Source organism: Phyllostomus discolor, chromosome 13 (assembly GCF_004126475.2).
Source record: "Phyllostomus discolor isolate MPI-MPIP mPhyDis1 chromosome 13, mPhyDis1.pri.v3, whole genome shotgun sequence".
Classification (NCBI taxonomy): Eukaryota; Metazoa; Chordata; class Mammalia; order Chiroptera; family Phyllostomidae; genus Phyllostomus; species Phyllostomus discolor.
Window position 1 is genome coordinate 27,757,391 of NC_040915.2, and position 27,592 is coordinate 27,784,982.

Below are 27,592 nucleotides of genomic sequence, written 5' to 3' on the forward strand. Positions count from 1 at the left end.
AGACTAATGGGTCAGTTGCCAACGTTTAATACAATTGTTTGGGATCTGCGTGCTTGAATGTAATAAAGCTTCGCTAAAAGGTAGTTATAACAACTAATAAGGCCCCAATTAAATTAGCTTTCACTGGGCAGGCTGCTTGCTGGGTCCTAATCAGGTTACTTGCTGCCATTGGCCCAGCCTGAAAACGAAAGAAGATTCTGTCACGTCTTCAGTGATGTCTAGGACACCAGACCCCCGGCTTCATGCAGGAAACGCTCAAGAGGCTCTAGGTTTGGGGGGCAGCCAGTCCATGACTCTCTCGCCTCCCCCCAAATCACGGCGTGTGGCCGGAGTGAACGCCTTCTGAGGTCCCACTGCCCGTGGGGGCCAGCCAGGGTTGAAGGTGGAAAGGGCAGCTGGAGATGAACATTCCACGAAGCGCATTCTACAGAGGAGGAAACCGGCGGCGAGAACGGGACTTATCTCAGATCCCGACAAGGAGCAGCGAGTGTCCCCTTTCCCTGGTCGTCCTCACCGGGGCCTGGAACCAGCCAGAACTCCTGCCACCGGTGTGGAGTTCCATCTGGGAAGAGAGAGGGAAATAGAGTTCTGGATCCCCAGAGGCTCTTATCTTTGAAGCTGTGTGTGCGTGCATGTGTACATGTGTGTGCGCACGCGTGGGGGTGGGGGGCTGTTACCCTGTTGGCAGTGAGGCTTGAGCTCTCTCCAAACCTGCCTTTGCATCACTGCCTCACTGATTGCCCTAAAACACAGACCCAGTCTCGCCAGGATCCTGCTGACCTGCCCGCAGGGAAACTTCTGACTCCCTGCACGTGGCCGAAGAGTCTCGTCACCACTGGGCTTCAGCCGACCTCATCCTCATGACGAAGTTGTTTAGGGACCCACCAAGCAAATCCCTCACGGAGCAGGGCGACCTCGGACAAATTACTTAATTTCTCTCCGCTTCCACTTTCTGCCTGTAAAATGGGGATGACATTTTACTTATCAGGCTACAAGGAGAAACAAATGGCAATAAATCAGATAAGTCCCACGTGACCCACGCCGAAGCAGCCTGTCTTCCCTCAGCAGCCTGACTCCTCGCGTCCTGAGCCTCCGCACGTGCCGTCCGAGCTGTCTGCTGCGCCTGCTACGCGCCCTCTTCTCCGCAACTCGAACTCTCCCAGTTCAGAGGTCCCCCCCACCCCCCGGCAGCCTTCCACCACTTCTCGGGCACTGCCTGCCTCTTCCTGTGCTTCCTCTGCCCGCCCTCTGTCCCCCGCCAGACAGACAGCTGTCACGCTGGGCTGGGAGAGGCCTCTGAGGTCCGCCTGCCCCCGGGAGACTGGGCCTCACCTGGCGCAGGCCTGGCACACAGTGACAACTCAGTGAGTGCACACGGTCTCATCGCAGGAACTGGGAGGAGGGACGGCGAGGAAGGAACAGCCTTGGTTCCCATGTCACTTCTGCTCTCGTCCCCAAAACTGAGATTCAGATGCCGTGCACACACCCGAGACGCCAGAGGAAGAGCCCTGGTCATTTTCTCTTCTCATGCGTGTCTGTGGTGAACGTGGGTTGCTCTTGTGCTGAGAAACAAAAACAATGACGACAGGTCTTTGAAGCCAAGCGAGCCGAAAGCATAGAGGAGATACTCGAGGTGCGAATGTCCCAAACAGGTCCCCGAAAAAGTCGGGAGTGACCTGAATCTCAGTGCGGCGCCTCTCTGACTGAAGGCATCTCGGCCTCTGCATTTCTTCCTTGTGGTCCCGCGACAAAGGCGGGTCTGGAGCTTTGAGGGGCAGCCCGGACGGAGGGGGGTCCCTCCCCCAGGATCTCTAAGGTGACTTTTGGGGAACTGTGAGTGTTTACAGACAGGAGAGAGTAAGCACTGTGTGTCCCACACAGCAGCCACTGGCCACCAGAGGTAAATCAAGTCAGATTCGTTAAAATTAAATGACCTTGAACACTCGGTGCTTCGGTCACAGTGGTCCCTTTCCGTCACCGCGCCGCGGGACTGGCCAGCAGGCCGGGCGGCGCAGGAGGCGCCTCTGGACGGCTCTGAGTTAGCTTCCCGGCTTGCCGCAACGGTGGTGGGCGAGGTCTCGAGAAGACGAGCACATCATCCATCTGTCCTGTGAACGTGCTCACCCTTGTTTAAAATAATTTCTTTGTGGCCATGCAGCCACTTTGGAGAACCGTTTGGCAGTTCCTCAAAAGGCTAAACATAGAGTTGCCCTCTGACCCAGCTGTCCCACTCCTGCTAAATCTCCAGCAGAACTGAAAACATCTGCTCACACGAAAACCTGCACGCGATGCGTAATTAACAGTTAATTTTCAAAGCTCTTTATTAAAATAAAAGCATGCGTGGAGAGACTCTCTGCGGGCAATAAAAAGAAATGGAATGAAGAGTAAGCCTGCAACACAGAGACTACCCAACGGTAATCAGATACTTTGTTAATGGAGCTCTCCGGCCTCCCAAGGAAAACAGACTTCAACTTTGCCTCGCCCTGAGCTCTCCGGGGCCGAAACTTCCCCGCAGGGCTGGTTCCTCCGAGTTCCAGGCTGAACGAGCCCCGGACCCGGAGGTCCCTAACTCGCTGCTCCAGCCTGATTAAAAGGTGTGGGCTGGCTGACTTCCTGTCTGCATCACCTCCCACTAGCCAGGTCCATCTAGGTAACGGCCAGAAGGTCTTTGATGCTCCCTGTGGCCTGCCCTCGGCCCAGACGACTGAAGGCATTGCATGTGACCTACTTAGGGGGTCCGGGGAAAGGAGAGATTTGGTTTTGCATTGGATTTTTCCCCAATGTCTTTCAACCTTTTCTTGCCCAGGAAAGAAAGAAAAAGATAAAATGCAAAGGAACACAATGGAACGCTTTCTCATTTTGTAGCTAAAATTCTGTGATGGTGTTCTTCCAATCAGGGTGTTATTATTACCCGGGTGATTGACCGAGTTCCACAATGGGCTCTCATTCTCCCTCCCTCTCGGTCTCTCCCCCTCTCCCCACCCCCGCCACCCGCCGCGTCTCTCTGCCTCTCTCCCGCTCCCCAATTTTATTTTTCTGGGTTCCCTCTTTTAAATCAGTAGCTCTTTGTCCTTCTGTGAGGTTCTTCACCCAAGCCTTGCCCCTTTGTTTACAGTGACATCTCACAGAGATCCCTTTTACCTTTGTGCGCTTCTTAAAGCAGGCAGGTCCTGTTCCCTCTGAACCTTTCAAGCCGGTTTTTTGATTTTTTTTAACAAGGCACTTCTAAAGATACCAATTTATTCCAATGCCCCAGGAACAAATGGCCCCGTTTGTTACAGCCAGAGCCTTGGCAGTCTGCTCTGTCACTAGCCCCCTCTCCTGGCCCGGGGTCGCGCTCCCGTGTCTCCGTTTCTCACCTGCCCAACTGGGATGCGCTGTCCTGCGGGCCGCTCGTTCTTCTCGGTGCAAATGCCATCTGCCCTGGGAGCAGTGGTCCAAGGAGCACAAGGTCTCCGTCCATCAGTCAGTAATTACACGACACACGGAGAAGGGCCAGGACTTAGCCAAAGACACTTCCGAATAACACTGGGAAACCTGGTCTCGCAGCGTGCCAGATTACAACGTGGTCACAGAGCCCTGATAAGAGATGATTGTTTGCTGGAGATAAATGAGTCAGAGGCCTCTGGTCGGGAGGAGATTAACGGAGCCTTGCCTGTGGCACCCGGGGGGCACGGCCACTGCGGTGCAACGTGCCGGGCGCCGCGCCTCACACCCACTGTCTCCTGCAGCCTTTACAGCGGCCCGGGTGGGAGGCAGGGCTGTGATCAGTCTGATTTCACCGACGTGGAAACTGCAGTGTCGAGACTGAGAAGTTTGTAAAGATCACACAGCCAGCTATCCGGGAGGTACCTAGGATGCGCTGGGCACTCCTTTAGGCACTCTTGATACAAAAGTGCACGAGACAGGCAAAGCCTCCAGCTGTGTAAAGCTTCCGGTCTTGGGGTGGTGGGGCAAGGAACAAATGGTGACTGTGTGCGCGGACGACACAATGCCAGGTCACTCTGAGTGCTGCCGTGGAGAGGAACTGAAACGAGGCGGTGTGCTAGGGAGGGGCGGGTGGTGCGGGTCACGGAAAAGCCCGTGAACATGGAGGGGAAAATGTTCCCTCAGACCACAGGCTGCAGCCGGAGTGACCAGGAGGAGCCGGCCGAGCAGGGATCTGGGGTAAAAGCACTGCAGGCAGGGAAACGGTGAATGCCGGGGGCCCTGACATGGGGTGTGCTTGGCATGGTCGAGCAGGGAAAGTGGCAGCCAGAGCACTGGAGTGGGGAGAAGTGATGGATGATGTCAGACGGAGAGACCGTGTGGACGCCTTGTACAGCCCCGCAGGTCAGGATCCAGGGCAGAGGCTTCAGTAAGTGCGGCAGAAAGTCACTGGAGAGCTTTGGAAAGGGAAGTGGTATAATCAGATTTGTGTTTTTTAGAGAAGACCTCTGTGGATACCAGAAAGGAGTGTAGAGTCAGGGAGGCTGGTCGGGAGGCTGGAGCGGGGTCCAGGAGGGAGGCAATGGTGGCCTGGGGCTGTGCTCGGTCCTTCCATCTGAAGGTCCAGACCCTTCAGGCCACAGCGGCATCTAGGGTTCAGGGAGAGCTCTCCACCTTCCGGAATAAGTTGACATGACAGCTCTTCAGGCCATGTCCCATCATAATGGACATGTGTAAAGTATGTGCCACTTAGTTTATTTAAACTGTGTATTAAAACGTGACATCCATACAGAAAAGTGCACCGATCATAGGACAGGGCCTGATCTGTTTTCACAGAGGGAACACATCGCTGTGAGCGGCGGCCAGAACCAGAGAGGAAAGATGAGAAAAGATTGCCCCCACCCCGGCAGCTCCGCTCATGCCTCCTTCAGGCCAGCCTCTGGCTTCCAAGTGTGTTTTGCCAGAATGATATTCTGCTAATCATTTTGCTCAGTCTTACTTAGCCGTGACCCCTTTTTCTAAGCTGAAAGTCACATGCCCTCTGCAATCAGAGATTCTCTCATACCACCAGCCAAGAAGATCTGAGCTTTGCATTCCGTGATGCGAATAATGAAAACAACAGGCCTTTGCATTCAAGATTATAGATCGTAGAAGAATATTGAATGTGCTCTTTTCAAACTTGACGTAAATTCTCAACCCCAGGTCTGTTATATCCCCACTTAAGAGTCACATGGTACAAATTCTGGGGAGTCTACAAATTGCCTTTGTCTGGAAGAACAGTCTGGAAATCCAGTGGCACAGACAGGAGTGGGATCCGTGAGTTTATAATGCTGGGTGATGGCATGATTTCGGGGCCTTGTTCAGCAGGCAAGATGCTGGTGGAGAACCAATATTTACTGAGCACTTATTATGTCCCTGGCCCTGAGCTAGGTGTTTTGGTATGTAATCTCAGTGAACCTTTACAACCCTTCAATGGCGGTAGCATTCCCTGCATTGTACAAATAAGAAACCCAAGGCTCAGAAAGGTAAAGTCATCGGCCCAAGCTCTCAGGGCTCCTGAGTGACCAGAGCTGAGCCCAGCCCCATCCCCTGCTCCTTTCCGTCAGTGAAAGCAGCCCCTCTCGTGCTTTTCTTCCTCCAACCGAGACTGAGTGAATTGGAAATGTCGGTCTCAACATTCGGCTGCTGCAATAAGCCCCATTTCTTCTCATGGTTTCTCTTCTACCTTCTTTTTTAATTTATTAATCCTATGGATAATCCTGTGCCACTGGATTCCCAGACTGTTCTTCCAGACAAAGCTGAAAACATTCCAGACATTAGCAGAAAAGCTGTTCATAAATGAAATAGGGCACCTGGCTGTAACTTTGCTTCTTTCCAGAAAGCAAGGGCTCTGCAGGCCCGATGAAGTGTAATGCTTGCTATAAACCCAGGAAAGAAATGAATGAGCACAATCTGTATCGCCCAGCCCAGAGCCTGGCCGCATGAGGGGCACGGGAGCCTCATTGCTTCACCATGTTATCCAGTACTGAGAAAAGAGCCCAGCAATCAGTAAAGCAACCGAGTTTGACCATGTTAGCGTCTCTGGGGGAGCGAGTCATGTTCCCCTGCGTTCTGGAAGCTCTTCCAAGCTCAAGCTGTCCCTGGGTTTTTTGGCTTTGCGTCATGAGGGGAGTTGATTTGATCAATTATATTGCTGCTGTTTAATTAGTAAGCATGGCCACGCTCGCCCATCGGTTTCACAGAGATTAAGCTTGGGATCCTGACTGCAGACCAAGTTTTGTACCTGCAAGTCACTGTACCTTTCATCCTCAACCCATTCCAGGTTCCCCAGAGTTCATGGTCACAGCACTGTAGCCCAGGGTTGGAGGCAGGTTTTCACTGGTCCGGTATCTGGGCTTCTGGGGCCCTCCAGCAGCTCAACTCAGAGGGTTCGCAGGAAGCGCCTCGGGATAATAAAGCCCTGCTTTCTGGCACCTGCCAGGGGCCACACCCTCCGCAAGGCGCTTCCCCCTTCCCCCTTTCATTTGAGTTTCCCCATATCTCCAGAGGGAAAGAAAGTACAGCTTTCATTTTAGACATAAAGAAAGGAGCCTTCACAGAAGTGATTACTCAGAGCCACAGTGTTTCTCAACTCAGATTAGTCATCCTTTTTTTTTTAAATCCTCACCCGAGGAAATGTTTATTGATGTTAGAGATAGAGGAAGGGAGAGAGAGTGAGAAACACCCATCGGTTGCCTCCCATCCGTGCCCCAACAGGGGGATCAAACCCGAAACCTAGACACGTGCCCTGACCTGGGATCAAGCCTGCAACCTTTCTTGATGTACGGGACGACACTCCAACCAAATGAGCCACCCAGCCAGGGCGCATCATCCTTTTTAAAAAAAAATAACTTTTATGCCCTGACTAGCGTAGCTCAGTGGATTGAGCGCGGGCTGCAAACCAGAGTGTCGCAGGTTCGATTCCCAGTCAGGGTACATGCCTGGGTTGCAGGCCATGACCCCCAGCAACCACACATTGATGTTTCTCTTTCTCTCTCTTTCTCCCTCCCTTCCCTCTCTAAAAATAAATAAATAAAATCTTTTTAAAAAATAACTTTTATTAGGTTAGATTTGTCTTATTACCTTAAGTTATATGTATTCCTTGAAGAAAATTTAGAAGATACAGAAAATCAAAAACAAGATAATAAAAAGCCATCCTCAAACATAACCACTGAAATAGTTAATGCACATTTATTCAGCCATTTTTCTATAGGATGATATCGCGTATACTATTTTATAACCTCCTCTTTGTCTTTTGATATATTATGAACATTTTTCCCAAACATATTAACTAATTTAATCTTTAATGATTGAGTTGTATGGACCATTCAACCAATCACTTACGCTGGATATTTGGAGTCACTTCCAATTTTTAGTTATGATAAGTCATGTGGCAACAAAACCCTTGTATCTGTATTGTAACCAGCATTCATTTAGTTTGTATTGTCTCAGGCAGTGTACTAAGTGTTTTCCGTGTATTATTTAGTTTAACCGTCCCCAGAATCCTATGGATAAGTAATATTACCTCCACCTTAAAGACGCGGAGGCTGGGGCCTGGAGCGGCTAAGTAACTTGCCCGCAGTGACAGAAATAAGGACTGCAGAGCCAGCAGCCTTGCCCGTTCAGATAAACCCTTAGAACTGTAACTTCAGGGTGACGAACTGTCTGATATCATAAGGTCTCTGAGTCGTATTACTTCGGGAGGTGCCCCAGTTTAGACTGCCACACTCCGGGCGCGACTGCCCGTTCACTCACATCGTCACCGACACGAGGAACCCCTCGTTTTCTTTGGCTCGTTAGAGAAGTGAAGCCCAGACTCCTCGCGGCCTGCGCGCACGCGTCGGAGCATGCGTGCCACCCAGCTCCTGGCTGAAACACCGCCGTCCTCTCAGTGAGCGCTGCCTGTCCTTTCTGGCCCACGGGCCCCTTTGGGACTCTGATGGAAGCTAGGAAGCAGCTACACAGAAAATGCACGCATGCACATCACAGGACCCTTTAGTTTTCAGGGGTTCGCAGACACTGTTAAGTGCTCCTGTGCTTGCCAGAGGATTGAACACCACTAACACTGAACCTAAAACTAAAAACCCAGTAAAGTGCTGGTTTGACCAGATTGGTTTAAAAAAAAAAATAACCAGCAGCATAAGGAACCAACTCAGAAGAGGATGGAATAAAACGCCCAGGCACTATATTGGTACATTAGCCATGAGAGGAGGAGGTACCAAGGTCGAGCCTCTGGCCTTAGGTCGTGCTGTCCTCTACCAACCCAGCAAGACCTCAGAGCAGATGGACCCGCCTCCATGTGTGCACTTGAGCGGCCACTAAAGAACAAGTCTAAGATCCTCCTGCCAAGCGCACTTCCTCAACACTCGGGTGCTTTTTATTATCTCCCCTTGTCTCCTGCTCCTTCGTGATTTGTGAAGCCTCGTCCCAGCTCAGTCGGGCACCCCGCCCCCAACGCTCCCCTTGCTCCTGTCACAGGCCCTGGATTAGGACAGTGGGGGAGGGAGTGTGAGATCCATAGTCTCGCCCGCCCGTCCGTCTGCTGTGAGTTGCTGCTTTGCCAGGCAGGTCTTCCTGGGAGTCCTTCTTGGCGTGAGCACATGCTCCCGAGAGTGATGCGGCTATTTTTCGTGATGATCCATCGAGGCTCAGTGTCATTTTCAGGATGGGAGGGGGGATGGGACATCTAGTCCCAGCCTGCAAGGAAGGAGGTGGACAGAAGAATTAGCACACTTGAGTGAATTGCCCTTTGGGGCGGCCCAGTGGAGCATGCGGCTCCATCTGGATGGACAGGCCGGGACAGCCAGAGCCCCGGGAGACACACACAAAGGATGCAGGCAGCTCCTCTGGCTGGAACCGGTGCTGTCCTGGCCTTGCCACCCATCCGGGGCCACCTTTCAAGTCTCGTTTTGCATATGGCTACCACGTCCTTTTCGGGACCATGGGAAGAGTAGTGATGGGGTAGGGGCTGTGCTGTCCTTGTATTACCTGGCTTGAATCTATCTTTTAATCTCCATTTTTCTCCACCCTATAAAAACTGACCTGTGCCGCCTCCTCCCGCTTTTGTTCTCTGTGTTGCCAGTCTGCCACTGATGGAAGAAGTTCTGAGCTAAACATCCTTCTCCCCCCACCTTCTCGCGTGCCCAGGACTTACTTTCACAAAGCCAGGAGAGGGCAGGAGGATGACTTTCCAGTTCTACATAATTACTGTTCTTCCCGGACTTGGCTAGGCAGATGAGCCATCTGAAAACTATTTTCACACCCCAGCCCAGCTCTTCTTTCCCCTGCACCCTGCATTCCCCTGTGGAATTTGCTCCACTTTTTCAAACATTTTTTGAGTCCTTGGTTTCTCAGTGGCCCACCTCATAAGGCCAAAGCAGCAGAAGGCAAGGAGGAACTCATGGGTTCCGATGACACTGCTACTCAGTAGCTCTGTGACTCTGAGCAAAGGGCTTCTCCCCCACCCCACTCCTCCATTCCAAATCACTTCTCTTCCAAGCCTCGATTTCAGTGTCTGTAAAATGGGGACACTGACTGTGTCACCCACATAGAATTGGTTTGGGTACTGAATGAGATCGTTCGTGTTAGGAGTCAGGCACTGCACTTGCCACCTATAAGCTTTTCAATAGATGGTGACTGCTATTGTCATTGTTGTCATCGTTGTCGTCAAATTCAGATCACTGCCATCTTCCAGATTTTCTTTGAAAACCTCATGAAGCTGGAAGCCACGTCGAACTGTTGTGAGCCGGCGTGCACACTCCACGCTCCCCGTGGCCAGGCCTCCCCTCCCAAGGGCTAGAGAAGCGGCCCGCTCTCCGAAGCACACTTGCCCCATGGCTCCACAAGGGCGGGGGGTGCCGTTCGCTGCCTGTCCAGCTTCTGTCTCCTCGAAATGTGTGCAGATGGAATCATCTTCGCAGCAAAGTCCTCAGAAAGTAGCAAAGCCAAATAACACCTCCTTCCTCAACTCTCTGCCACATACATCGCTCCTCCCCTCCGTAGAACCTGCGCACCCTGGTTTTCTTCTAGGCAGCTGCACCCCAGCCGTTCCAGGGGAACAACAGGTTGTCAGCCTGCAGGAGTTGCCCTTGGGGTGATGCAAACACCCGTGGCTCTGGGATCAGGCCGGGAACTGAGCCCTGACTCCAGCACTATGTAATCTTGAAGCAATTTCCTTAATCTCTCCAAGCCATAGTTTTTTCATCCGTAAAATGGGCATAATAATTACATTCACCCAATAGGTTTAAAGTAATCGCTGAACTCTTGCTTGCCCAGGCAAGGTTGATCTCCTGGGTTAAATGCTCAGCCAGCTGCAGCACCTAGGAGATGCTAGTAAAGTCGCTGTGACGTGGGGCACAGCTTGAGGACCTCCCACAGCCAGCAAGACTCTAAAAACATGCACCAGAGTGAGAATGGAGCCTTTGTTTGCATGGAACAAGGTGGAGAAAAGGGCATTTTCTGAAAATCTAGATTTTCCTTGGGAAAATATCTGAATTAGAGCTGCTGGTGGAACATGAAACCCGTCTCTCCCCAGCACGATCCCCATCCTCTCCTCCCTGCTGCCCTCAAAAAGGCTGAGCCAAAGCTACTGGAGAGAGAACAGAGATGCTCACCTTAAAAAAAAAGAAGAATTTGGGACTTCGGAGCAACCTGGGAGGAGAGGAGCTGAGATGGGAGAGGGCAAGGAGGGGTCATTGTCGGAAGGTGCTAGGAGCAGAGCAGGCTGCCAAGGGACTGAGGCCCAAGAAGGAGACAGGAATGAAGTGGGTCCCCTACCCCTCTCTGGAGACTCCTCCGAGGGCTTTGGACACCCAGGGGTTATGGACAAGGGATACTTGAGATAGTCTCAGCCTGCTTTCCAAGGGCGGGAAGCAGCCCCCCGCCCCCGCCTATATGCAAGCTACCCACATCCGAACAGCACAGGCAGTAACATGGCACATCCTCCCGCGGCTGCAGCAAGCCCGGCCAGCTGCCTGTCCCACGTGCCATCTCCCAGTCAAGTGCAGGATTGTCCTCCAGGCACTTCCACCTGGAAGGTCTCCTGGTGGTCAAGGAGCATCTGAACTGTGACAAAGGGCAGAAATCTCAGGGTCATTGTACGGCATGCCTGTGGACCTGGACTGGGAAGCAGGAGAAGAAAGTCCCACTTTGCAAAAATCTGGAGAGCGGCATGGATGCGGCAGCAAAGGCCAGCCGCTTCGTCACTCGGTGCGGAAGACACCAGCCATGTGCCTGGCTCTCTGCGCTCCAGACGGCAGGACAGGGCTCTGGTGAGAAGACGAGACACCTTCGAGAGAGCCAGCTGGCAACTCTCACTCTGTGGTCGAGAAACTCTGAGGGCTGCAGGTGACCAGGAGGGCACGGCCCCCAGGTGTGGCCCCCTCGGGTAGGAGTATGTCCCAGACTGGGCCAGACGGGTGGAAAGAAGACGCAGAGCTGTCCAGGGGTCCCGGGCCAGCCTGGGCCCGGCCAACCAGTGTGGGTGTGGGAAGCGTTTTGATTACCACCCGCCAAAGGACAGAGCACAGGGCCGAGCCAGGGCAGTCAGTGGGCGGCTGCCGGAGAAGGCGTGACAGGCACGCACAGAGCCTGGCAGCCTGAGGGGCCCAGTCTCAGCGGATTCCCCGAGGCCATTAATTGTCCCTGTTCTCCGGTGACTTTCATCCAAAGACACCGGGCCTCTCAGCCAGCCAACCAGCGGGTTCATCTGCTGCCTCAGAAGGAAGGATCAAGTGACCCGTGGATGTGTGTTCCAGGTCTAGGCTCAGTGACACTCTGGCTGCACATTTATTTCTGTCTTCCCCCTAATTTCCTTTCCACCTCTACAACGGGGCGAACACAAAGCTTACAGTCTGAGAAGAAGGGGGCGCTAGTGACTAAATGCACCTTGTTTCATACGTGAGGAGGGTGGGCACCTGAATGTGGCGATCTGGCCTGAAGGTTGACCAGCTGCCAGCCTGTGAGCCTCATGTGCTGGCTCTTTTGTCCCTGTTTCCACCTCTCTCTCTCCCTCTCTCCCTCTCCCTCTCTCTCTCTCTACCCCATCTCTCTCCCTCTCTCCCTCTCTCTCTCTCTCTACCTTCTCTCTCTCTCTCTCACATTACAAAAGCAATGATTGTTCAGTGCACAAAGCACTTGAAATACAAAGTGAAAATCTTGCCGTAAAGCCATCCTCTAGACATAACCACTGCAAATAGCTTGATGATTTTTGCCTATGAACATACGAACACACATACACACACACCACGTTTTTATAAAAATCATATTATACCAGGCATACTTTCCTGAAATTTGCTTTTTTCCTACTTAATTCTGCCATGAACATTGTTCCATGTGCAACAGCTTACCATTTTAACAGGTGTATGGTGTTTCGTTTCATGACTGCTGCATAGCTTATTTCATAGTTTGTCTCTCCATATTTCACGTTGGGATTTAGGTTATTTTCCCATTTGGGGGGGAACATCGCCACAGCTCCTCATGTTTTCGTCTTTGCTCCCTTTTACGGGTAACACCACAGGATAAACTGCTGGATGCGGAGCACTCAGATCAAAAGCTGTGCATGTTTTTATTTCATTAGATAACACCACTTTTCTACCCCAGATTTATACCCCTACCCAGGACCTGTGAAAATACCTGTTTTCCCACACCTTTGCCAAATTGAGCACAAACAAAAAATTTTTTTGGCCATTTCCCCCATTGTTCCTTTACACTCTGGGCCCCCTGACGTCCCTCACTTCCAGGAGCACATGGCGCTCTTTCGTGCCTAGAGAACTTTGCACATTCCGACCCTCTGCCTGGGATGCCCTTCCCTGCAACCTCTCCGCCTGGCCAGCTCCTGCCCACCTCTTCAGACCCAGAAAGGTCTTTCCCCAGCAGAACTAGGACCGCCCTGCCCCGCCCACTTTACTCTGGTTATGCCTCTTTTCCCCTTAAGTAAACATTTACACTACCTTCTAATTCCACTATGTGAGTATTCTCAATTTCACTTTTCTATCTCAAGCAACTTTTTAAAATATCTTCCAAAGTAATAGACCTGTAATATTTTGCCACTCTTTAATTTGCATTATTTATTTTCTAATTTTGTTTTTATTCATTCTTGGCTGTACATTGTACTTACTAGCTTATCCATGTGATTTGCTTTGTTTTCTATCGAGTTGTTTTTTTCTCTTCTTGATTTGAAACAGAACTTTGTGTGTTAGAAATACTATTCCTTTTACTGTTGTTTGAATTACAGATGCTTCTCTCAATTCTTCTTTTAACTTTGTTTTTGAAGTTTGGGACATTATAGAAACGTCCAGGCAAACCTAGCAGTGCTTTTCTTTACAGACCCTGCACTTCCGTTATGCTTAGTTCAAAATCATAAAAATATTTACTTACACCTTCTGATGTTTTGATGATCTTTACACTCAAAATCTTGGATCCATCTGGATTTATCTTGATGTAAGAAGAAATAAAATAGCACTCCAGCTTTATTTTTTTTTCTAAGTGGCTAGCCTGTTGCCCCCACCCTGCTTACAGAATAATCTCTTCTTCACCACAGCTGTTGGCATGGCATGTAAAATTCCCATGGGTGTACAGTTCTCTCTACAAACTGTGTCCTTTCATTGCCTTCGCTGCCTGTCCTTGCGCCTCCTGCTCTAGTAGTTCTCTCTGGCTCGCCGTGACTTTGCGAGGGGCTCTCAGATCCGCACAGACGGGCCGGCCCATCTTCTCAGTCCCACCCCCGCCACTCTCCGTGTGTATTCTCATTGACCTGGCTGTTTTTTCATGGTCATTTCTTCATATCTCATATTCTCCGTATCTTTAGCTGTGCATCGTTTAGGTTGCCCACTGCAAAACAACACCACCACCTCCTGTTGGTATTTTAATGAGATTGTCTTCAATTTCCCAATTCACTTGGGGAGAACTGAAGTTATCTGGGATAGAGACTTCCTGTACCAAAGCAAGCTATTTCTCTCCTTCATGCATATCTTCTTTTATGCCCTTTTAGAAAGTTTTATAGCTTCCTTCGCATAGATCCCACCAGTGCTTAATTTCTGAAAGTGGTCTGCAGGGAATTGCTGTTTTCAGTGAAGTCAAAGCGTGGAACACACTCAGTTTGGCATCCAAGATGGACCCTTATCTGCTGCAGACACCACTCCACCCCGTCTGCTGTCAGCTCTGGGCTAAGCCAGGAGGTAGCTTTCCTCCTGCAAGATGGAATGGGTCAGTCGATCAATGGGTAGTTGATGGCACAGCCACGTGCTCAGACCCGTGCTAGAAACATAGCACACAGACCCCATGGTCAAGGAACTTTGACACCGCCTGCCTAAAGAGCCAAACATCACGTCCTTTAGCAATAACCTTCCATGTTAACCATTGTGCTATGGACTCTGTTTTAATGGTGAACAAAGGAGAAGAGCCTGGAGCAGTCAAAAAGGTTTCAGGAAGGAGACGGGAACTGAACTGGGCATTGGCCCGTGTTACCATGTAAATAAATAAAGAAGAGGAAGACGACGGGGTACAAGCAGGGGGTCACTCCACAACCACTGAGGCAGCACCTACTGTGAACACAATACATGAAAAGGGGGCTGTGTGCTCAACAAACCTTTTCGCACATTCACTGTAAGCCAAGCTCTGTGCTGGGTGCTAAAGAAACCAAGACAAGTAAGATCTTGGCCTCAAAGAGCTTGAAACAAGGGAAACAGACTCTAAAATTGAAAGTCAGCCCAGTAGCTGTTACGATAGAAATCTGTGGAGAGAACAGCAGAGACCCTTCATCCGGTGACCGCACACCTGGTGGGTGCCCGCGGCTGGGATTCAGCAGGTCTGTGAGACCCTGAAATTGGACGATGCTAAGTGATTTGCATATTCAGTATTGTTAGGTTAAGAACAATTGAGGCAGAGTGATTCAAAATTCTTGGTCTTTAGATACTTGTATTTTAAAAGCCAGAGAAATATATGTAAAGACACTATTATAAATAGCAAGTAAACAGTTCCAGCCTTCCCTCAGCCCACAGGTGTTCCAAGAGTTTAGCGGCAATCTTGTCTGATGCGGAAACTGCCCAGGTGGCAACCAGGTGGATCTGGGTTTGAATCCCAGCTCTACCATTTAGCAGCTGTGTGACATTGGGTGCGTTCTGTACATTCAGGGACTCAATTTCCACATTCATAAACTGCGAATTGAGAATTACAGAACCCACCCCTCCCCCCTAACTATTGTGAGAATAAAATTAGGTACGGTGTGAGGGTCCCTTGGATCTTGGCAGGTTCACGGCCAAACCTTTCCTTCCTCCTGTTCTCACACTTCAGAGGAAGTCGTGCCTCGTGGGCTGTGGTTATGAGAAGAAGGCATCTGAGCCAGGCCTGGAAAGGGTGGAGCGGAGGAGGGGAAAGGAGAGGGCTCATCACACCAGTGGACAGCACAAATAACGGGAAAGGAGCCAGAAGAGTCCGCTCACATTGCAAAGAATCAGACCATCGCAGCCAAGTTGAGCAGCTCTTCCATTCCAGCCAAAGCAGGTTGACTTTGCTCCTATAAACTCTAGGAGCTGCTGACGTGTTTGGGGTAAGGAAGTCAGTCCCACGGTGAGGTGGCTCTCAGCCCAGCCTCTGCTCGTCCATGAATCCCAAGACATCCAGAAAAACAATTTTTAAAGTGAAATTGAACTGTGGGCTAAGGCCATGCTTCCCACCCTAGGATCTTGTTGAAAAGCAGACTCTGACTCACTGGGTCTCCGAGATCCTGCGTTTCTAGTAAACACAGCTTGTATCCACGCTGCCTCTGCAGGAACCTCACTTTGAGCACCAGGGGCTAACACACTTGAGCTTTATTATTATTTTTCACCATTATTATCATGTAACACATACTGGCTGAGTACCTGTCATGTGTCAGGCATTGTGCTCGGTCCTGGGGGGAGAGAGACAAACCAGACATGAATTCTGCTTTCTAGAAGCTACATTCTAATCAGGGGACATGAGGCATAGCCCTAGGCCACTGGAACTCGAGGTAGAAAGTGATAAATGCCACATTTGCGGTTCAGTTAAAGTACTGTGACAATTCAGCAAAGAGAGAGATTGTTCCCAGTTGAGGAAGAAATGGCCTGGTACTTAAGGAAATAAACAGAAGCTTCTTTTTCTTCACATCAAGCGATGAGTAAGATCGGACCTGAGAGCCGAATTTTAATCCTAGCTCTCCCACTTACTAGACACATGACCTTGTTAATCTCTTAAACCTCAGTTTGCTCATCTGTGGGCTGAGGCCCAACAGAGCAGGGCCGCTGGAAGGGTCGTGTAAGCACAGTGTTAGGCACAGCGCCTGATAACGGGTTCCCAGTTCATTAGAAATGGCGGCTCTGGTGATTATTACTGTGTTCAGCATTTGCTTTGAAACTTGACGTGACTCTGTTGGCCCCAAAGGAAGTCCAAGGAAAGCTCCCTTACAAAGCTGGTACTGAAAGACTCAGCAACTATTTTACATTTTTTGCATTTTTATCGAGCCAAACTGGGGAGGCATGGCTCGGCTGTGGGTACAGCAGCTCACCTTCCATTCCTCGGAAGTGCAGTAGCCGTGGCCTCCAGCAGACCCGTGCAGGTTGGAGCAATCACCAAGGAGTGCTGTAGACTGGAGTGTGGAATGGCGCCCCCTAGAGCAGGGCACGGTCATGCCAGGCTGCCTTGGGAGCGGTGACTGTTAGAGGAGTAACTGGAGAAAATGGCTAAGCATTTAGCCCAGCGGCTGGCACGGAGTCAGCTTGTTCAGCAGTAGTTACTGTCCCACAGACATGCCCCACGGCCTGGAAGAGCGGAAGTTCACAGGGACCTTGTGTTCACTATCCAGATTTGTTGAACAGTACCTTAAGGATACTCACTGGGACCCTGTCCAGCCAACAAATGCTTCTCCCTGTGCCCATCCTGCTCAGCTTTAGCTTTTGATCCTTGAACTTCACAATCCCTTTAAATCGCCTTAAAACAGGCAAGGCCCACGGGATGGGGTGGGCTCACCGCACCATCTGCTTGTGGTTTTATCCACCCCCTCAAACTTCACCTCCTCCTCTTCCCACCCAGGTGTCCGGCTTCCAGCCCTTCCAAGCCCTTTCAGCAGCGTTGTCTCATTTGATCTGCTTTAAAAAGCCTCAGTAAGAGGCCAAGGGAGGCCTCTGATGGAGCCGGGGAGCCTCCGGCAAGCGCTTTCCCAGGGTCGTGCCTGTTCCTCAAGCTCAGAACAGATCTGAGTGGTGTGCAGACAGCTTGCAAGGGCAGTTGACAGGGCACGAGTCTGTGAATCGCGTATTCAGTCCATCTGTGGGTCACTGAGCAAATGTTTATTTAGCCCCGACCACGTGCCCTGGGGGCTGGGCTCTCCAGCGAGGCCGCTATCCCATGTCCACTTCCGTTTCAGTCCTGCGGTTCCTCGGAGATAATGCCTCCCCGTGCAGGGCCAGCCAGCCTTCAACACCCTCCAACCCGGCGAATCTCCCTTTGTGAAAACGAGGGCAGACCTCAGACCCACCGCTGTCTGGAGTGATCTTATTTTTCTCTACCAGGACATTCTATTTATAGCAAATAATGCAGGTTTTAAAATAGTGATAAAAAGCTTCCTCATTTTTTTTAAGTTTAGATACCAAAAGGGAGCTGACTTAAAGGCAGTCAAAGCAGGGTAAAAGTAGGTGGTCCGGGTGGTAGAGGGACTGAGGCTTAGGAGGCCAGAGACTGACATGGGTGAGACTTAACCGTTCGAGGGCTGCAGGCTCCTGCATGCCCGTGGCAACAGCTGTGGCTGCTCCCCCAGAGAAATGCATGAACGCCGAATACAATTTCAGCTGGTTCGAGAACCACCGGGACCCATGCTTGGGCCAGTATTAGAAAGAGCAGTGACGTCAGAGTCCTGGCGCTTGGTCAGCACGAATCGCATCCCCTTCCCCATCTTTGCAGCAGCGATGCTGGCGGTAACAGCGGCGTCGGCAGCAGCAATAGCGGTTGTAGTTGAAGCAGTCAGGTAGCTGCACTTGAGGGCTCTCAACCGGCCAGGTACTTACTGAGCCTAAGTTCATTTGCCCATGCAAAAGAGAACTACCACCATCACTATTTTCCAGGAAACTGAGGTTTGCCAGCTCAGGGAGCTTCTCCAGGGCCACACCTACCCGTGACGTCTGAACAGGACCTTAACCACTAGCCACCAATGCCTCAATAAGTGTTTGTGGGACCAAATAAATGACAACTTGAATGGATTGTGGTGGTCCTTCTGCCATTCGCCAGCTGAGTGACCTTGAGCAAGTCGCTTATCCTCACTGAGCTCCCATTAAGGAAGGAGATTTCCCAGCCCTGGCAAGCCACGATCCTAAGACATCGGGCAAGGAGCACTGGACCACTTCGTAAGCATGAGAAGGGGAGCCAGGCTCAGGCATGCTCGGGGAGTTTGTGGCCATGCCACAGAGCCCAGTGCAGCCCTGACATAGCAGAAAGCAGGCTTCCAGGACCTCACATTTCCTGTTGATATTTGCTCCCCTCTCCTGGCCACTTCCTTGGCCCTCAAAGGTCTGTTTGGATGCCCAGAGAAAAGGACCCTGCCACCGACCCTCTCTCATGCCAAAGAGGCTCAGGACCTTCCTTAATTAACTAGGCTTCTTGGCTCCCACCAGGGCAGGCCAGTGTGGCAAAGGGGGCCCCTATTTCCAGTAGCTACTGTGCTGCTCTGGAGAGAAGCAAGGGAAGGTGCGGGCGGGAGGGCCTCGAAATACGCAAGGAATTCCAGGTCCCTGGTGGTCCAGTCCCTGACCCACACTGCCCCTGTGTGGTAGGTCTAGAGAAATCTAGAAATACCGGAGTTTAGATGCTGTTTAGCTACAGCAGGAAAGCTTTCTTGTACTAAGGAAAAGTTATGGAGGTTGGCCCTAGATGTGAATGTAGGATTCGTTTACTTTGAGACAGAAAGGCGAGCATCCCAGGCAAAGGAGCCTGGCAGCATCCTTTGCGGGAGCAATGTTCAGGTAGAGCACGCAGAGGAGAGGGCCTGACTACTCACAAACTCCTGTCTTTCTGCCCCGCCCACCCCACCCCCTCCCCCTGCAGGCTCCTTCTTCTCCACCCTGAAGCCCCCTGACGCCGTGTTCAAGGTGGTGTTCTGGCTGGGCTACTTCAACAGCTGCCTCAACCCCATCATCTACCCGTGCTCCAGCAAGGAGTTCAAGCGCGCCTTCCTGCGCATCCTCGGGTGCCAGTGCCGCGCCCGCCGCCGTCGCCGCCGGCGTCGTCGCCTGGGCAACTGCGCCTACACCTACAGGCCGTGGACGCGCGGCGGCTCGCTGGAGCGCTCGCAGTCGCGCAAGGACTCGCTGGACGATAGCGGCAGCTGCCTGAGCGGCAGCCAGCGGACCCTGCCCTCGGCCTCGCCGAGCCCCGGCTACCTGGGCCGCGGCGCCCAGCCGCCCGTCGAGCTGTGCGCCTTCCCCGAGTGGAAGGCGCCCGGCGCCCTCCTGAGCCTGCCGGAGCCCTCCAGCCGCTGCGGGCGTCACGACTCGGGCCCGCTCTTCACCTTCAAGCTCCTGGCGGAGCCCGAGAGCCCCGGGACCGACGGCGGCTCCAGCAGCGGGGGCTGCGAGGCCGAGCCCGATGTGGCCAACGGGCAGCCCGGCTTCAAAACCAACATGCCCCTGGCGCCAGGGCCGTTGTAGGGCCCCGCGCGCCGCCTCCTTTCCCTGGGGGGAAAATCACCGTGGGGGCAGGGGAAGGGAGGGGCGTGTCGGCGCCTGGCAGACCCGGGCCCGAGGGGAAACGGGGGCGGGGGGCGAGGAGAGGGGCAGCTGCTTTTCTGGCAGGGGCATGGGTGCCAGGTATGGCGCGGAAAGCTGAGCCGAGCATGCCGAGAGCCTGGGGGCCCCGACGCGGGCCGGGATCACGCCCCCCCCCCCCGTGTATATATCAACGCGTCCCTCCGTACATGTATTTAACCGTGGGTACACGTGCGTGTGTCTGTGCGGTGTACGTGTGGTCTGCATGTGTGCGTGTGTGGGGCAGAGCGAGTGCGCGCCCAGGAGGCAGCGGGGCCTCGTTCGTCTCGTGACTTCGTACCTCTCAAGCCCCTCTGTCCTGCAGGGAGCCCTGGCACTTGGGCGGGGTTGGGAACCAAGTGGGACATTAAAGTTAATTTCTTCTGTGTGGCCGTGAGTAGTTTCTGGTCCGCTGGCAGGCAGTGTCTGGTGTTTCCTTCCCCTTCAGGTTTCCTTCCCCTTCCCCAGTTGGGGGCCTCCCTGGGATCTATTACTGCCCCCCCAGCGCTGCACAAATCAGACCCTGTGGCTGCCAGTGACCCCTTCCTTGGAGTTGACCCATAAACCCTGCTTGCCTGCTTTTGACTCAGCAGTATTTTAAGTCCTTCTGCTGTGGGCGGCACTGGGCAATGTCTGGCCTGGCCCTGACCTCTAGGGCCCCCATCCTAGCTGGGGCTCCCTGGCCGGGACCCTAGTTATGCCTGTCACCTAAGGGATGGGCTCCAGGCAGAGGAATGGGTGGGTGGGTTCCCTTCCTGCCTCCCCCGGCCCCAGGCCAAACACGCCACTGTTTGCCTGTGCCCACAGAACCTGGAAAGGAAATCAGACTGCAGAGTTTTCTGGATAAGACACGGACCCATGTGGCCACACAACACACGTGGGCACAAGAACCCTCCTAAGCTCTTCTGACTGGCCAGCCTGCCTGGGAAGAAAACTCTGAGGAGAGTCACACAGAGGTGGGTCCTAGCTTGGAGAAGGGAACCTCAGCTCCCGTGTCAGGCCTGCTACCTGTACCGTCCGGCCTCAGGAAGGCACATCCCCGCCCTAGAGCTCAGGGTCCCATCTGTGTGACGATGGGGTTGATTCCAAGGCCTTTGCTACCTCTGGAAGCCTCCGGTGTGCTCAAACAATAACTGACAGGGAACAAAATTGGGAACATTCTTCTTGTCTGAAATTCAAAAACCACATGAGAGGGACATCCCCACCTCAGTCTCTCTTCTCTCTGCCCTCCTTTTTCTAGGTTAAGCCTCATAATTTTTCAGCTGGCTGAAAAGGCTCAAGAGCCTTTTCCAATAACATTAACACATGGATCATTTATTCTATCATGAGCGGAACAGAAAATGCTTTAAGGGAGTAGAGGCAGTTGCTCATGTCGGTGACAAATGTAAGGGTATCAGGCATGGCTGGGTCTAGGGGCTAGAACAAGACTGTCAGCATACTCACGGCGCTTCTCTTTTGCCCAGCTCCCATTTCTAGCTCTTATCTTTATTTGCTGCCCTTGTTTTCCTTTCTTCAAACAGCTTTCTCATATCATTCTTACAACTCAAACACTACCCCCCACCCAAAAAGAGATTTCCTCCCACTGCTGCCAGAAAAAGTCCTGAGAAGCTAGAGGTTTTGTATCGCAGTTCTCTTTAAGACTGATGGAAGCTATAGAAATACTTTCAGAAAAATCCACACACTAAAGCATTTTACAACATTTCCGTACGATTTCAGGTGACTCACCCCTGTTTAAGATCTGATTATCTAAGCCTGATAGCCCAGGTCCACAGGTTATTTAAGCTCAACTGCATTTTCAGGCTTATCTAGGCCAAGCCTCTGGTCTGTACAGAGGGGGAGACTGAGGCAGATAACTGGGCCACATCACAATCAACTGGACCCAGGGCTGCCGCCTCCCTGCCAGTCCCTTTTACAGTCCCTTGCATTGCCACCTTGGGACAGAGTACAGCATCCAACGGAGAGCAGTTCTCTTCTTGCCCCTGTAGAGAAAAGGTCCCAGGGAAGAGGAGCCTGAGTCCAATTCCCAGGGAAAAAGAACAGTTTGGCATGGTCGTCTGAAAATATTTTGTTAGCAGCACAAATCTTTCAAACCCAGCCTACACAGAATCCTGATATAGGTGTGGCCGAGAGTGAAGTGAGGAAAAAGGACAGAGCCTCACCCTTTTGGCTGCCTCTTCCCCCTTCTCCTCCCTCTCTCCCCCTCCTCCCCCTCCGCCCTCGCCTCTGGCCTGCCCCAGCCCCCTAGGACTCCACACAATGAGGTTTGAAAACTGCTGGTCTAGTGCAAGTGAATAGGACTGGGAGTCAGTGGGAGCTGGGTTCAAGTCTGCACTCTGTGACCTTGAGCGATTCGGCTTGCCTCTTCTGATCTGCTTTCCCATCTGTCAAATGGATATGATCGCCACAGCCCACCAGGAAGCAAAAAGGACTCAGTGAGATCATTGTGGTATAAACACTGAACTGTAAACCACTGGGCAGATGCAAGCTATAATTTGGACCTCGGGCTATCTGAAGCCACAGGCACCAAAGGCATTTCCTGAGCCACTCAGTTCTGATAACCTCAGGCCTTGCTGGTGTTTGGAGGCCACCCAGGAGGCACCGGGAGGCAGGGGCAGCCTCCTGCCTCTTTCCAGAAGGAAGGTTTACCAGGCAGTGGCTCTCATTCCCAGAAAATGCTGGGTTCCAGTTTACCCCCAGGTGAAACCTGCATCATGCTGACCTGGGCAGGTCACCTCCCTGTGGTCAGGCCCCGGATGGGCCGGAAGTTCAAGAGCCCATGGGGTCCTACTCTGACCTCTAGGTGGCAGCAAAGCAGCCCTACTTTATCCTCACCAGCTACCCAAACCCTGCTGAGTCTTTTGTTACCACTGTGGCAGGAAGAGCAGTACATCTGCCAAAGAGGGGAGTGGGCTAATAGTCAATCCTCCAGATTTGGGCTCAAATCCCACCTCTGCCAGTTGGTAGCTGTGTGGCCTTGGGCAACACGTGGCCTCGGTGTAAGCCTCAGTTTCCTTAACTATTTAATAAGGAGGATTATAGGGCCCACTTCATAGGGACACTGGAGGATCAAATGAGATCCTGAGGGTAAAGCACCACCACGCCAGTCTCCTGGACAACATCCCAGCAGAAGCATACCTCTGCTAAGGTATTCATGACTCGCTTCTTTCTAGAGTTTAGAAAACCTGAATAAAGAGACAGAGACAACACATTCCATGTCATTCATCAGATTCCAGGGTTGCAGGCATCAGACCACCTTGAAGAAGAAAGACACACGCGTGTGACAGCGTGAAAGAATCCTGTGTCCCACGGTGCGAAGAAACACAGCACTCAAAGAGGTAATCGACCTCAACTAAGAGTAAACATGAACTCTAATAAAAAGTGTGAGGTGGTTACAGCACAACAGACTACAAAGGGAAGGTCTAAGCTTTCTACCAGTCTGACCTCGGAATTCACTTTCGTAACCATCCCCTCAGCACCTAACTGCAAACGTGCCAGCAAACCCGGCAAACCCAGCGAACATCCCTTCTCTCTCGACAGAGCTGGTGAGATGCTGGGACAGACTCGAGGTCTGGCGCCTTCTGGCCTTGACTTGAAAAGTACACAGAGGGTGTGATGGGAAAAAAACAGAAAATCGGGCCTGGAAGGGATAGATGGGCTTTGTGGTTTGATTGGTTTTCCCCAGCTTCACTGAGGTATCGTTGATAAATTAAAGTTGTATGTAGTTGAGGTCAGAATGTTATGTTTTCATACACATTTACACTGTGAAATTGGATTATCACACTCAAGCTAATTAACATACCCATCACCTCACAGTTACCTTTTTTGTGGTGAGAACATGTAAGAACTACTATTCTCACCCTGGCTGGTGCGGATCAGTGGGTTTGAGCGCCAGCCTGCGATCTGGAAGGTCGCCAATTTGATTCCTGGTCAGGGCACATGCCTGGGTTGCGGGCCAGGTCCCAGGTTGGGGGAATTTGGTTGGGGGTGTGAGAAGCAACTGATCGATGTTTCTGTAGCACATCGATATTTCTCTCCCTCTTGTTCTCCCTCCCTTACCCTCTCTAAAAAAAATCTTTAAAGACAAAAAGTACTACTACTCTTTTAGCAAATTTCAGGTGTATAATAGAACGCTATTAACGGTAGTCCCCATCGTGTGCGTGAGGTCTTCAGAGCCTACTCCTCCGGCACATCGGAAACTCCGTGCCCTTTACAAACATCTCCTGCCCCCTCCCCCCACCCCTGGCCCCTGGCACCTACCATCCCGCCCTCTGCTTCTGTGAGTCAGTCTTTTTAGATGCCACATGCAAGTTTGGTCGTGTAGTATTTTTCTGTGTCTGACATTTCGCTCAGTAGAATGCCCTCCAGGTTCACCCATGTTAGAGCACATGGCAGGGTCTCCTTTTTTTTTGAGGCTGAATAATATTTAAATTAGGGCAGGCAGCTCCGTGCTCCCCAATCTCGAGGACCTCCAAAGTTTGTTTAGTGCTGACTGTGTCGGTTTGCCGGGGCAGGCATAACAAAGTGCCACAGACCAGGGGCTTGAACAACAGAAATCTGTTTTTTCGAAGTTCCGGAGGCTGCAGGTCCCAGATCAAGGTGTCGGAAGGGTCGATTCCTTCTGAGGCCGCTCTCCTTGGCTCATAGATGGGCGTCTTCAACGTGTGACCTCTCACAGCCCTTCCTGTCCCCGTCCTGTGTCCAGTTACCCTGAACTACGGTCCGCCCTCATGACCTCATTCTCCGTTACCTCTTTAAAGACCTGGCTCCAAACAGAGGCACAGTCTGAAGGGTTTGGGGTCTAAAGCTTCAACACACGAATCTGGTGGGGGCGGGGGGCACACCTCCGTCCATAACATGTGTTAGTGCCTCAGAGCAGTGGGACAAAGGCATAATGTTAGGACACAGCAACGAGGCAGCACTGTCTCCTTTTCAGGCTTAAAGAAGTTTGCGTAACTGTCCACGATGATGTGCCCTGCAGGCGGGAGAGGCAGGGTTTGAATTGAACAGCCACCGACCTTTCGCTGCACACTTACAGAAATCTCTTCTGCACGTGGGAGGAGGTCTCTCGCCTTCTTGTTTCTTCAAGGGCCCTTCTCCCCACCCCCACACCTCCACCCTGCCCCATCTCCACCTCTCTGTGGTCCTGGGCTTTTAAAAAAGTCGGGAAACCTTGCAACTTCTGCTGCCCCTCTATCCTCACCTCCCCTGAAGATTTGAAGCACAAAGCCTGCGGCCTGCTTGAAATACCGGAAAGGGATGGGTGGGGGTGGGGGGCAGAAACATGTATCACCCAGTCTCACTACCCAAACGTCCGACCGACCCCCACCTGGAGGGCAAATCAGTGCGGCCATGCTCCTTGTTGGTGCGTGCTGACTCAGCCAGGTGCGGAGGGTCCAGGGCACACAGCCAGTGCAGCCCCGGGCCACCCCACACAAGCTCTTGCAGAGCAGGGGCAGGTGAGGAAGCTTCCGCTGCAGCGTTCAGGGTTGAGGCGACCTCCTCCCCACCTGATTCCAAGATGAGCTCAGCAGCTTTCCCAGGAAGGGGTCACGGGCCTTCGCACCACAGCAGAGTCTGCAGGGCTGACCCCCCCCTGCCCCCCACTGGGTCCCCGATGCTGCCCCGACCGGGCTCTGACCCCTGCACCCTGGGCGGGGCTTCCCTCTCCCCCCACTGCTTGGAAAACACCTGGGAGATGGTGTCAGGGGAATGAGATGCCCTGGTGACAGACTCTGATCTTGAGTTAAAAACAGGAGAATTCTGCTCGGCACACGGCACGGTGAGGGCGCTGTGAGACCTGCAGGGAAGACACTTCCATCTGGTCCCTGGGGTTCGCAGCTCTGGGAGGCCCGGGACTTTGCCCGCAGGGAGGCAGCGAGCTTGGGAGGTACCAGGGGACTGAGCTGCAGCGCTTCCACTGTGGTTCAGGCTTCCACTGCGGTCCAGCCTTTCGCAGCTCGCAGGAAGCAGTCATTAGGGGGATGGTGGGAAAAAGGAACTCCCAGGGGCTCCCAGGGAGTCTTTCTAAGAGGGCCTGAGGTTTGATAGATGGGGGCCACTAGCCAGAAATAGTAATTATTCATATGCACATGACCTAGTGTGTACCCTCTGACGGGTGGGACCAGGGACAGCCAAGGTGGGAAGGAGAGAGGGGCTCAGCGGCTGGCTCTTGTGTCTGAACCAAAAGCTTTTGGCACCGAGAGCTGAGCCTTTGGCTGTGAAACTCATAGAGTAAAAGAATTACTCAGGGTCTTATTAAACACTCCACCACCTCTGGCCTCTGCCAGCTGCTTGAGCAGGTGGAGGGGAAGCCCAGTAGTCCGCACTTGAGCAAATGATCCTGGTGGTCCTTAGACCACATTGTGATAAGCACTGTACTTTGCATGCACGCGGTCAGGAAAAGGGCCGGATTTCACTTCCCTCGAGATCCCCTACCGCCTTCTGGGACCCGCTCTACTAAACACTGAGTTGGAAGAGCCGCTTCCCCCTCCCCGAGGCCTGCTAGCTCTCCGCTTTAAGCCCAGGATGGCTTGGGGGAGAACGCTCTCAGCTGACCCTCACTTCTTAGACTGTTTACGTCCTCACCGTGCCTCCCTGGAGGAAGGAGCCAGGCCCGAGGGCGAGGGCGAAAGGGCGGTGTTGTAAGAAGCTCGGGGAGCCTGTTTCCAGAAATCAAACAGCAGTTGTTTTTCGTGCCTTTTAAATCGCGCGCGGGGAGGTTTCAATTTCTTCCATTTGCCGGCTCATACATATTTGGCGTTCGGTTTGTTTTCTTCCACTGCCGGGAGCCCTGATCGCGGGTCCCCGGGAGGGGGTGCAGTGGGCGCCCAGGTGCGCGGGTCTCTCCCGAGGGCCCCGCGGGCCCAGCGGGCCGGCGCCGCGGCGTCTCCAGCTGCGCAGAGCCTCTCGGAGCCGCTTCTGGCCTCCTGGAGCCTGGCGTCTTTCCTCGGTACGTGCAGAGCATAGGAAACAGTTCTTTAGACACCGCAGTGACCGCTCCACGCCCCCTTCCCGCGAGCAGGTGTTCGGAGTGGGCGAACTCGGCCTTCAGGCAGACCCGGGCGCCCCCTGCTGTCCAACGCGCCCCGGCAGCGGGGTGGCAGAGGAACGAAGTTGCTTTGCAATTTCGCCTGCGCTGCTCTGCCTGCTTCCTCCGAGACCCCCTTCGGTCTCTCAGCTATAGCTAGACGTTCTAGAAATCTGGATGCTTAACTCGGAGTCACATGCTGGCTTCAGCGGACCTGGGAGCCCCCTAAACAGCTATGCAGAAGGTAGCGTCTCTCTACGTTTTTCTGTAAGAGTGGGGTACAGCTTTCCTGAGTCTGTCATTTCATGATCTGGGGACCATGTGCCAGGCAACGTGCAAGCCATTGGTGGTCACTGGTAACCAAACAGGTCACGTCTCCTCATGGACCTTACATGACCTTTACTGCAGTCTGTAGTAGGCTGAATAATGACCTCCACATCTATCCAGCTCCTAATCCCTGGACTTGTACACATTTCCTTTTCTGGCAAAACGAACTTTGCAGACGTGATCAAGTTAAAGATCTAGAGATGCGGAGATTATCCTGCGTTATCCCAGTGGACCCAATGTCATCACAAGGGTCATTGTAATAGGAGGGACACGGGAGCAGTCAGAGACAGCCAGAAGGCGATGCGACGACAGACACACGAGGAAGGAAAGAAAAACGTTTGAAGATGCTGCATTGCTGACTTTGAAGATGCAGAGCAGGGGCCAGGAGCCAAAGGATACAGGCCGAGTCCAGAAGCTGGAAAGGGTGAGGAAACAGATTCTCCCCTAGAGCTGCCAGGAGGAACTGCTGTCCTTGTGGCCTGAGCTCTGGAAGTGGCTTTCTCGCTTCCAGCCCCCAGACCTG

At 52.5% G+C, this 27,592-nt stretch overlaps 1 protein-coding gene across 1 annotated transcript in view; it reads left to right on the forward strand.

Moving 5' to 3' along the window:
- Window positions 1–20,105, forward strand: part of ADRA1B (adrenoceptor alpha 1B) — a 39,156-nt gene extending 19,051 nt beyond the window's left edge. Inside the window, exon 2 of the mRNA XM_028527857.2 lies at window positions 19,018–20,105. Within this exon, the coding sequence (XP_028383658.1) occupies window positions 19,018–19,619 (602 nt within the window). The 3' untranslated portion in view covers window positions 19,620–20,105. The remainder of the gene's footprint in view (window positions 1–19,017) is intronic.
- Window positions 20,106–27,592: the final 7,487 nt, after the last annotated feature.